This window comes from Pangasianodon hypophthalmus, chromosome 2 (genome assembly GCF_027358585.1).
Source record: "Pangasianodon hypophthalmus isolate fPanHyp1 chromosome 2, fPanHyp1.pri, whole genome shotgun sequence".
In the NCBI taxonomy this organism is placed as follows: domain Eukaryota; kingdom Metazoa; phylum Chordata; class Actinopteri; order Siluriformes; family Pangasiidae; genus Pangasianodon; species Pangasianodon hypophthalmus.
In genome coordinates, this window is record NC_069711.1 from 2,948,519 (window position 1) to 2,960,973 (window position 12,455).

At 37.2% G+C, this 12,455-nt stretch overlaps 1 protein-coding gene across 5 annotated transcripts in view; it reads left to right on the forward strand.

The window, feature by feature from the left end:
- The window catches only part of col7a1 (collagen, type VII, alpha 1), a 103,976-nt gene extending 92,591 nt beyond the window's left edge, over nucleotides 1-11,385 (forward strand). For all 5 annotated transcript variants that reach the window (XM_053229084.1, XM_053229088.1, XM_053229090.1 and 2 more), the window contains 11 exons: nucleotides 3,047-3,082; nucleotides 3,167-3,247; nucleotides 5,574-5,627; nucleotides 5,984-6,037; nucleotides 6,145-6,207; nucleotides 7,455-7,517; nucleotides 7,651-7,767; nucleotides 10,181-10,258; nucleotides 10,367-10,420; nucleotides 11,031-11,079; nucleotides 11,241-11,385. In XM_053229084.1, the coding sequence (XP_053085059.1) occupies nucleotides 3,047-3,082; nucleotides 3,167-3,247; nucleotides 5,574-5,627; nucleotides 5,984-6,037; nucleotides 6,145-6,207; nucleotides 7,455-7,517; nucleotides 7,651-7,767; nucleotides 10,181-10,258; nucleotides 10,367-10,420; nucleotides 11,031-11,079; nucleotides 11,241-11,257 (666 nt within the window). In that variant the 3' untranslated portion in view covers nucleotides 11,258-11,385. The remainder of the gene's footprint in view (nucleotides 1-3,046; nucleotides 3,083-3,166; nucleotides 3,248-5,573; nucleotides 5,628-5,983; nucleotides 6,038-6,144; nucleotides 6,208-7,454; nucleotides 7,518-7,650; nucleotides 7,768-10,180; nucleotides 10,259-10,366; nucleotides 10,421-11,030; nucleotides 11,080-11,240) is intronic.
- Nucleotides 11,386-12,455: the final 1,070 nt, after the last annotated feature.

A 12,455-nucleotide genomic window follows, 5' to 3' on the forward strand; every position in this document is an offset into this window, starting at 1 on the left:
TTCACAGGTAACCACACAAGAGACTCGACCGATATTTTTGCGTGTCATATAAAAAGCTGAGCAGTTACTCATTAATCGGCTCAAGTCTAGGCACTACACAGTGATGTGTCAGATAAAGCATTAGTGTTCAAATTTGAGACATCACAGCAGTAGAAACATTCAGGTACTACACAGGTACATTGTGTATAGCAAAAGTGTACTAAATATAGTACCGCAATTGCCTGTAGTACACTGCTATCCAGCATTTTATACATTACAGCAGCATTAATAATTCTCAAACCTGATTGGTCAGAAGGTGTTGATTAATTTTCTAGTGCTGCCTACAAGGCAAATCACAGGTTTATATTCATGCACGCTTTCAAATATGTTATCGTTTCTAAAGTAACAACTTACAGAATGGCGGATGCCATTTATGGAAGGCGTCCCCAGTGTCAGCGCTTGGTAGCAGTCAGAGGAAGAGCTGTTTAAGTTTTCCAGCATCTTCAGGACAGAGGTGTTTACACTTTCTGGTTTCTCTGTAACATGACAAGCTTCAGGGTTTTTTGTTTGTTTATTTGTTTTTTGGTCTTAACTTCCGTAGAGAGTGAAAAGAGAGGCAGGTGATACAGATAGCTGCTGTAAATGATAATAGGAACTTGTTTTGTGGACGTTCCACAACATTAAACATAGCGATAAACTTTGAGGTGGTAATAACAACTCCACTTCAGCATGACACAGAGTGTTTTATTTCTTACTTACTCCACATCCTGAAATGCATCAGCAGTTCTGTAAGTCATGTAAAGAGTTGCACTGACACCCACAGCGCTCATGTTCTGCCGAGTTATCCGTATCACTATCCTTGATCTTAAACCGGTGTGATTTCTTTGTAAAGAAGCTGTTGTAGTCACTGTGATGACACAATGCTCACTGTGGCTAACACCTGACTTCCAAGCAGAAACAGCTCAATTTTTACAGCAGCAACAGGACAGAAATAAGCAGCAAGTCTTCAGGCTAAGCATGGGTCATTACGAAGCATGAAAAAAAAGCATTAAATCAGTTCTGCAAGCGTGAAGCAATTAACTGGCATTCCAGGGTCTGGAACACAATGCACAGAAGTGTTCATTATTTTCCTATTCACAAAATAAATTTAATAAGTTGTATACTTTCTGGATGAATGGATGAATTTATAATATCAGTTTGTTTTGGGGCGCCGTTAATATTCCTGATATGCAAGGACAGAATCAGCCTCCTTTAATTTCATTTGTACTATTTAAATTTTTTGTCATGCTATCGTCATAAACATATTATATTTGTTAATTCAGCTATTGTCAAATGCTAGACTATATACAGTACAGTTCATTCATATATTAACACTGCCTCTTATCAAATCACTGCACTCTAACTAATCTTTATATAATATTTCTTTTCTGCTTGAGCCTTAAATGAGCATTTTTTACCTGAATGCACATATACATATGAAAAAGTCAGCTAAATAACAAGCATGAGCTGAATTTAATAAATGGAGTGAGAGATTCAAGTAGAGAAATAGCACATATGGAATAGATACTTCTGCCATTGTTCTCTTTCACATTTTACGGCAATTAACCTGTCTGGTTAATCGATTGATTCAGTTTAGCAGCGCTTAATATTTAGTTTCGACCACCACATTGATGAATTCTCAAATCTGATTGGTCCAAATGAATTTTCTGTAACAGCAGCTGCAAATCACAGGTTCATATTAATACACTCGTTCTAATACGTTATCATTTCTATAGTAACACCTTACACAGGGGCTCCATATAATCTAAACCTGTTTATAAGCTAAATAAATACATGTGTTGTTATTTAACAGATATGGTGGATTTTCTGTGAGGAGATGTTTATTTTACATTAACAGAAGTCAGTCAGGGGTACAAGTGGCACAGGAAAGTCTTCAGGACACAGGAGTTTACACTTTCTGGGGTCTCTGTAATATGACAAGCTGCGTTTTTTTTTGTCTTGATAATTTCAAGAGAGAGAAAAAGCAAGTCTGGTCAGGGAATAACTGCTGTAGTTTAAGGGATAACAGGATCTAACTTGTCTTGTGGACATTTCTCAAATAGATAAAAAGTATGAAATGTTGTAGATAGATAAAGAACTATATTGTCCATTTCTGGAAAATTGCCTTTGGCTGCACCAGAAACATAGCCCACATAAACCCACACACATGAAGCCACGATTCAATAATGAGAACTTAGAGCATGAAATATAAAACATAAGAATATAAAGGAGCTTTATTTTCCTGTTATAAAGTGCAGTGAGTGATGAGGCAGGAATAAATACATAAATGCATTCCCACAGTGGACATTTAACTTATAGGACGGTCAGGTGTCCATGTACTCTCGGCCATATATCGTATATTCTCTGCAGCTATAGGTACACCTCCCAGAGAGAAGCTTGTCCAATCCACTAAAGAGAGAATGGGAAAGATCTCTCAAAATCTTCTTAGCTTTCTGCCCGTTTAAAAACCTCATTAATCACGGAGAAGAGACCGCCTCTGTGGTTTTGCTATAATTATTTCTGCCACACTGACAGTCCTGGATTGTGTTTTTTGTCCCTTGTTCTTTACCCCAATAAAGCCAAGTAATAAAAATATGTCATCTGCAGAACACTGTGGTATACGAGGAATAAAAGACTTCAGAATGTGCTGTTGTAGGAAAATAAATAAAATAATCAACTTTGATTATTGGGTGATAAAAGTATATTTATATATATAAAGCATGTAACAGCATGACACGCAATGTTTTATTCCCCATATAGCCTCATTTTTAAGACATTTAGTGCAACAGTTTGAAAACAGTTTTAAACACATTAAAATAATAATGTAATAATAATAATAATAATAATAATAATAAAATGACCTTGGATTCCCTGGCTTTGTGGTTTGCCAACATCAAAGGCAGATGGCACGCAAAAATGTGCAGTGTAAAAATACAGTGTGTAGTACACCATGTGAGACACAGCTGTTATACACTGTATAATAAGTAGTGTATAAATGCGTAGCCTGATTGAGTATTGATATTTTCAGGGAGAGGCAGGACTGCCAGGAGTTCCAGGAGAAGCTGTAAGTATTGTTCTTTTTTTTCGCATTATCTCCATGATCCCACTTCTGCCCTCTATTTGATGTGTGTGTGTGTGTATTCTCCAGGGTACACCTGGGAAAGATGGCCTCCCTGGCATGAGAGGAGAGAAGGGAGAGATTGGAGTCATGGGCATGCGAGGACCAAAGGTGTGTGATTACTTTTGTGTGTGTATTGCTTTGGAGCGTATGTATCATCTAACAGACAGTAGTTCTGAAAGGCATATGGATGCCAGAGCATGTGTGTGTGTGTGTGTGTGTGTTGCATGCAAATACACATGCACAAAGGGATTGATTGGCTGGCTTAACTGAGGGTTATGAAAGAGCTTCTGCGGTGTATGAATCACTCCACTCCATATGAAAGCAGATCACACCGTCCCCTTTTCACTAAAATACACACGCAGGGGTACACACTTGCATTATAAAATCTGTTCAGTAATTCCACTCACAGCACATAACCAGATTTAATATTTAAATGCGTTTGAATTGTAAAGTTATTCTGTCACAGAGAGAAAATTAGCCGTGGTGTTACACTCTGTGTGTGTGTTATGCATAAATTACAGAACTGTGAAAGATGTGAAAAACATTTAAGAGGAGGCAAAATCGTAATTTTATTATATTACTAACATTTATTATTGTCTTGCTGATATTTATATTTCTTCACACAGGAATCCGGTATCTTTTTTAAACCACCAATGCACAGTTTATCCCAGTTCCCATTAGCTTACTGTTCAAACATAAAGATGTTTTATTCCCAACATAGTACACTATATATTTAACAGAATAGCATTTAAAGTAAAGCCACAGAAGACTGATACTGTAAGTGTTTATTGGTTGTAAACTGCTAACAAGTAATATCACATTTAGATTACATGCACTGTTTGTTTTGAATATTTCATTAGAAAATTCTGTCATTCAAGCAAAGCGAAAGTCATTTAGCCAGAAAGTATAGAACGTGTGTGTTTGTGTGTGTGTGTGGGTTTTGATCGGGAACAAATGTCTCCCATAAGGATAGGAATACCTGACAGTTTTGACCTTGTGGGGACATTTTGCTGGTCCTCATGAGGAAACAAGAGGAAAACAGTTTTTTTTTTTTTTTTTTTTTGGTTTGCAAAACTGGAAATTTAGTTTCAAAAAATTTAAAAAGCAAAAGTTTTTATTTTTGTTTCTTAGGTTGAGGTTATGATGTAGCAAAGCAATAATTAGCTGCATTAATAGTTATATCAAAGGCAGGTCCTCACAAGGTTAGTAAGACGTGTATGTGCGAGCGTATGTGTGCGTGTGTGTGTGTGTGTGTGCGCTAACTAGACCAAATTGTTTACAAGAACAAGTAATGCCATGCTGCTTTCATTGATTAGCTATTGTTTGTAATTAGTAGAAAAGCTGACATCAATCACCAATGCAGCTTTAATGTTGTTAAGCTACATTTGCTAGTACCTAGGTAGTCTTATATATTGTTTTATATTGTAAGAATGTCCACTGTTTTTTTTTTTTTTTTAAGATTAGTCGTATGTACACGAAAATCTCTAAGCAGCTGTACCACTTTATCTAGTAATGATCTTTTTTGTCTGTAGACACTACAGATGGTATGATACCACTTTTTCTTTTTCGATACCGATATTGAAACCTTGAGTATTGGCCGATACCTTTTTCTTTCAAAAACGCTAAAATTTATTTATTTATCTATCTATCTATCTATCTATCTATTTATTTATGTATGTATGTCATGGAGGCACTTCACATTAAAAATACAGGGAAAAAATGCATAGCTAAAATCATGACATACAAAACAGCACCGTTTTTTATTCAATTAAATAAATATAAATAAATAGCATAAAGTATAAAATAAAAATATAATTGTTGCAGAAACAAATCTTATTCCTTCTTCTTCTTTTATTTCCTCCAATATCTGATCCACCATTTCTTGCTGCTCCTTGCCGACTCTGGGTATTGGATCAGTGACATCTCTGATATTTACTTTAATTTTAATTTTAGTATATTTTAGGATTGGGAGTTGCAAACCAAATTTCACTATACTTATACAATACCAGTAAAGATATGCTGTTCTATTCTATTCTATTCTATTCTATAAGTCGTATGTGTTAAGTGATTGATTAGCGCACTATCTGGTTATCTGGTTGTTGTTCAAAATGCCGTCATGTTCATGGAAACACAAACACAAACTCAGAGCACTTGCCTTAAATAACTATCTCTTATTCACAATGAACTGACAAAACACTCAATATCTTGACTTGATTGAAGCTAACTCATTTGCCTAAAGTCACACACCGGGCAGACGGAGATTGAGGTGTGCTTGAGGTAGGTATAAGTGTGCGTGCATGAGACTGACAGATAAATAGTGCCTTTGTCTACGGAGACATTTACAGAGCTCTCCTGTGGCTGAGTACACACTTTCATTATTTTCTGTCACCCTGAGTTACTAGAAGCTTGACTGACAGCCTCATTGGTTTTACAGGGAGACCGTGGATCCAAGGGAGCGTGTGGACCAGATGGACAAAAAGGAGAAAGAGTGAGTGTGTGTGTGTGTGTGTGTGTGTGTGTGAGAGAGAGAGAGAGTGTGTGTGTGTGTGTGTGAATGAGTGAGTGTGTGAGTGCGTGTGTGAGTGAGTGAGAGTGTGTGTGCATGGGTGTGAGTGTGTGTGCATGAGTGAGTGTCTGTGTGCGTGAGTGAGTGTGTCTGTGTGAGAGAGAGAGAGATAGCTTGTGTGAGAGTGAGAGTGTGTAAGTGGTAGTGTGTGTGTGCGCGAGTGAGTGAATGAGTGTGTGTATGTGTGTGTGTGTGTGAGAGGAAGAGAGAAAGAGAAATATTTGATGAACACATTGATGTGTCCCTTTAATGGAGGATGATATAACTTCTGTTCAAAGGGGGATCCTGGAATGAATGGCAGATCGGGTTTACCTGGAAGAAAAGGAGAGTCGGTACGGACTAACACACACACACACACACACACACACACACACCGATTCTCATACATGAAGAAAACTGTTTCTGCTACTATCTTATGTCTGTGGAAATTGCGCTGCAGGGTGATGTGGGATCTCCAGGAGCCACTGGAGCGCCGGGGAAAGAGGGAATCATCGGACCCAAAGTATGGAGATGCATAAACAATATTCTACACCCATATACAAAATGAATTGTAAAGTACCTCTGAATATGTGTTTTTTTCTAGAATATCATTTAATTTTATTTTAATGTCCAGGACAAATAATAATATAACCTACTTATAGAGAGTAAACTGCTAGTAACAGTGCTTGCTGTGTCACAATCTTAATTTGCATTATCTTCTTAATTTAAAATTAAATTATTTAATATCATCGTACAATATTAATATTCAAAATAAAATATATTATTAATTTCTAGCAGGTTCTTTGGCTAAAAGTTTCCAGGTCATCATCCACTAATAATTTGCATATTGGACATGATTGGTCAAAAGCCATTACTCCTGTAATTTTGTGACATCACAAACTGGTATGTGATGCTTATCAGTATTATATAGATTTGATAAAAATGTGCAGTGTGTTAAGAAATTTGACATAAAACACCAGTTTTCACAATTCAAATCAGCCATCCTAAAGGACATGATTTACAAACGCTTGGGGTTTTTCTTTTTAGCTCAAGGTTTTTTTAAAGGTTTTCGAATGAAATATGCGAACATGTAAATCTGTGAATGTTGCATAACCAGAAAATTTGTTAGTCTCTTTTCTTTACAAAGCTCCATGAGTGTTAGAAAGCACTGACACTGGAGACTCCTTCAGTAAATGTTATATAAACGTCTCCTAGCAAAAATACTTTTTTAATATGTTTTTCTTTGTTAAACGCCCCTTTTTGTTTTTAAAAAATCCATTTATTAATAGGGTTAGATTATCTTGAGCATCTGCCGTACAAGTCCCTGTGTATGAGCTGTTACAATAGAAACGATAACGTATTAGAACAAGCGCATTAATAAAAACATATTGTTCATGTTACACATGGAACTGCTGTCCTAACCCTGTGGCTGTATCAAAATTAATCCACATCTTCTCGCTAATCAGATTCAAGAATGCTACTATAAATTATTTATTTATTTATAAACTCTTTTAAAAAACATTCACATTTTACAGTTTTAAAGAGTCAATATGAAAACTTAATGTCAAATCAGCTGATTTAAAAGTTTGTAATTTGTTATTAAATAAACATCTTTTTAAGTGTTATAAAAAAAAAATCCTTGATATGTCACAAAAGCATGTTTATCATGATATTATATTGTCATATTGCCCAGCTCTAGTAACTACTGATTCGTGAGTTGAGTTGAGTATGTGCATTAAGGCGTGTGTGTGTGTGTGTGTTCCTGCTCAGGGTGACCGAGGTTTTGATGGTCTAATGGGACCAAAGGGAGACCAAGGAGAGAAAGGTGAACGGGTAAGTGATTACTTTTCTCTATATGCTGTAGGTAAATTTCTTTAAAACAGAGCACTAATACATCTTTCTGAACTTCAATCTCTCTCTCCTTCTCTCTCTCTCTCTCTCTCTCTCTCTCTCTCTCTCTCTTAAGGGCCCTCCTGGCATCCCTGGCCCTCCGGGTCCCCGAGGTGTCGATGGGCCCCCGGGCCTGACGGGTCCTCAGGGACTTGCAGGAGTTAAAGGTCCTGAAGGACTGCAGGGACAGAAGGTATGCACAAGAAGTTGCTTAATTTGTGTGTGTACGTGTGTGTAGGTGAACAATGAGTATGCTTACTAACCAACTAACTGACTGATCCTCTTTGTTGAAACACACAAACCTGGCATTGTACTCCTTAAACATTGACCAGCCATTCTTCAACAAGTCTAGAGAAGAGGAATCCCAAGAACCACATAATTCCAACATTTATTTCACATTTAATCCCACCTTTTGCGCTAAAAACCATGAGAATTTTTAAATACCTAATTTTTTTTAACATTCTCCAAATCCCATTTCTTTTAATATTTCTCTTCACTAGTGTATGCTAGTATAACGTGGATAAAAAAACACTTCAGTTTTATCAGTGTAAATTACACTCCTGTGTGGGAGTGGTGAGTTTTGCTGTAGAAGAGAGAATGGATAGAAGAAGTCAATTACCGCATGCAATAAAAATAATTAGTTTTTGTATTTGAGGATAATTTGTGGCAGTGTTATGCTGCATTGCCTACCATTTTTTATGCACACCTCCAGACCTTTACCCAGACATTCCTAGTTTTTGCTTATTATTTATTAATGTCACCCCTTTGTCCTCACACTCATCAGTGTTTAAGTATCATACAAACCCCAGCGCTACTTCACACATTTCCCCGCTCAACTACAGATTTGCTCAGCACGTAGTTGAAATTTTGGAGGCGTACAGATCAGCTCCGCTGTGAGCCTCTGTAAGCTAAATTTACCCATAACCCCCTTCTCTGTGTCTCAGCAGACACCTTTACCTTCATCTCCTCAGGAATATAAATCAGCCCTGACTCTGAAATGACTGTCCATCATCTGTGTAGTCTCTGTGGACTGCGTAATAACACTATAACCTTACCATGACTGCAGTTATCACCAAAATTACCCCTATAAGCAGTCACGAACTGTTAACTCAACATTACAGCTCCATTACTGGAAGGATGTGTCTTGCAAAATGTAAATAATAGTAATAATTAAATAAATGTTGTGCTGCCATGATTGATTATTGTTGTCACGGTTACACGATTACAGTGTCACGGTTTCATGGTTAGTCATGATGTATGAGGGTGAGTCGGATGAAAACCTCACGAGAAAATTTGTAATTGCATAACTGCTGCTCCACTGTTTTCAATAGCCCTTTCTACTGCTACCAGATACCTGATACAGTTATGTGACACTTTTTTGCAATAAAAAATGCAAAATAAAAAGAATTAAGTTTTCAACTTCATATGATCAGACAGTTACCTCACTGCTGACTGTTTGAAAATATCAATTAAAATGCATTTCTGCCTACTCAGTTCCTTACTCCTCTCCCTGAATCACACTACAGGAACCTCTGGACTGCCCTGTAAACCTGTTGGTTGAGTTTAGTCTTTGACTGCTGTAAATGCATTACACTGCTACCCCTAGCGCATTTCTAACTTTGTCATGCAACAAACAAACCAAACAGCTCCATCTTTTTGGCTAAACAGCGCTGCACACTGCCATGTAATTAGATTTCCTCAGCTTAGCCTTACCTTGCAGCCATTCTCTCTCTCTTTCAGTTTATAACAAAAGTGTGATAAATACTGACAACGTAAAAGATTTTATGGAAAAGTAATTCTCAAAAACATCTTTGCCCGATGCCAAGGGAGCCAAATTGTCCGTGCTCTGTGGGTGGGAGGGATGGCGTACTCTCCTCCCCTGTCAATCACAGTGAGACTAGATAATCGTGAGCATCTCCGACCTCATCTATGCAGAAGAGGGCGGATAGCGCATTCCTCTGGGTGTTTTACCTGTCTCAGAGGAAGCACGTGCTAGCCTTTACCCTCCCTGTTTGGTAGCTGTCATATGATCGAGAAAAGCTGGCTGGTGGGTGGATTAGAGGATTTGATATTTTTGTTTCCGGTATGTGTTAGGAGGCAGAGGCGGATGCAGTTGCAGTTGAACCGTTTATTTAAAAGGCAGGCAGACAAATCCAAAACATGAAGCAAAAATGTAGTCAAAAACAGGCACATAGTCAAGCAATCAGCAGACAGGTGAAACAGAAAACCAGAAAACGAGAGCAGGATCCTATACCAGGAAAGCATGCACAGTAGACGAAGGCAAATAAACACAGGATGATACTTTGTAGTGAGTGCTGTGAAAGTGCTTAAATAGTATGGGTGTGTGAGTATGCACGTGTAATTGAACTCAGGGGTGCAAGATCAGTAATCAGGTGACTGACTGTGACAATGGGTGTGAGTGAGTCCACGTCGGTCCATGTTCTCTGGGAAATTGAGGCCAACGCCGTTGACATGGCAGTACGATTTTATTTATCATGCTGTTAAATTTTCAACCTTAACACCCCTACTTGTGAGTGTACGTCAGTACTCCTGCATGTCTGTGTTATCACTGTTGCAACTGCAGGCATGTACTCTGTGTTTCTCAGGGTGAACGAGGTCCTCCAGGCCCTGCTTCAGTTGGCCCTCGTGGTATTCCAGGAATCCCAGGAGAGAGAGGAGAACAGGTCAGTGTGCAGATATGTCTCTCTGTACTCTTTATATTGTTTTAATGAAGTTATCTTGTATTAATTTAATGATGTTTCTCTCTCATATTTCACTCTCTTATGTGCCAGGGAGAAATTGGTCTTGATGGAGAGAAAGGAGAGAGGGGAGAGCCGGGCATGACGGTCTGAGCACACAATTTCACACACACATACACACATCATAAGTGGCTTAGCCAGGAATTAATTTCAAGAGGCGATGAGGAAATATGCTAAATCAAATCACTGTGTGATCTGTGTACTGAGAAGTGTGATTCACACGAGTATTTTTGGTGGACGTCAGCTTATAGTAAGAGCAGTGACGAATTTATTATTTAATCATTTTTAAAGCAAGATCTACTCTCAACATTACCTTGAAATACCTTTATGGTTTTTTTTCAGTTCTACTGAAAATTATTAAAATAACATGCTAGTAATAAGAGGGGAAATGATGCTTTATCTTATAAAAGCAGATCTACGATTCTTTTTCTCCAGCTACAGTAAACCTCCAGCACTTCATTAGAAGTCACTTTGATAGCATGTTTGGGAATGATGGGACGTTTGGGGCGGTTCAGTATGGAATGATAATGATGACTTTATTATTAACCCACGAATAACCTTTTGGAGGTATCATTAAATATATCAGGGGGTTCAAACTCAAAATTCACCCCCTAGCTACACCTCTGCACTCTCACTACACATATAATACCTCTTCAGCCCAATTTTCTCTTATTAGTCCATGTGATGTTCTGTGTAGGAGGATGAGATTCGAGCTTACGTTCGATCTGAGATGAGCCAGCACTGTGGTAAGTGATGATTTCATTACACAGCACTTCCACCATGTACTTGGTTGTAATATCTTTCCATTCCCTAAAGACAGTAACACACAGTATACCATACCATAACGCTTTTTTTTTTTTTTCATTTTGTTGTCTTTCTCCCTCTCCCTGTTTTTCCTTTTTTGAAGCCTGTGGAGGTAAGTGACCTTAAAGCATAACATCGCCGTCATTAACCTTTTTTTAGAATTCACTTTAGCACTAGCTCAGCATTGAAAAGGTTATGTAGTGTCACTACGCACCCAAACCAGCATGGATCATAGGATCATTACTGCATGCTTTAATGACTATATTTCATTTTAGAAAGTCCGACCTGACCTTTCAAAATATGATTTACATTCTCTATTATGAAACAGGGCATCCGTGGATCATTAAAAATTGTTTTTTTTTTAATTGAATTCATTTTTAAATCCTTAAATTGCCTTAAAGTCCTGAAATACAATCCAGATGTGTTGGATATTTTTATTTTCATTTTAGTAAATTTCTTTTGTTAAACGCTACATACCTGTTTATTTTGAGTAGAGTTCATAACAGATTATAACATCAATACCAAAGAAACCAAGCACTTTTATATAGTGCATCACAAAACCTTTCTTTAATAAATTATACGCTAATCAAGGATTCACACTACAAACCTTTTTTTTTTAATGTGTCTGATTTGTTTTGTAAAAAAATTGTATTGTATTTTAACTTTTTTTTTTTTATCCAGATGCTTCATGAGTTGTTTTGTGTAATTCACACTGAAAATTTGGTGTAACCTCAAGACAGAAAATTAACAAAGCCTCAATAGTTTCTCAGCCACAGACTCGCTCGCATCAGTATTCCTGATTTACACAGACGTTTCTCTGTCTCCTCCTTATCTGTAATGTTATATCAGTGTAAATTCTGCTCATTTTGAGAGTTAATCGGGACACCTGAAGCAGCCGGATTTACAGATTTGAGTGTAAATGTTTGTCTTCCATGAGATGTGAGTTAAGAAAGGGAAAATGTAGCTTTACCCTTTTAATGTATAAATAGAAAAATGGAATTCAGAGAAGTTAATAGTAGTGTATCCTGCTCAGAAAAAAAGCCAACAGTTCAAAATATAAGGCAAATAGGAAGAAAAATAACAGAGAACTGGCAAAAGGTTTTATCATTAGCTTTTATCATTCTTGGTTATTATTTTCATTTTTCCACTAATTATAGCTTAACATATCACTATTTGACCATTTTTATACGTGTGATATTGAAGGAACACCTGTGAATCTAACACACTATAAAGCCCTGATTTACTAAGGTACCAGTTTGCGTGTGCAAGGTGAAAAATTTACAAAGGATAATTATGTGTATTATGTCATAGTCCTGGC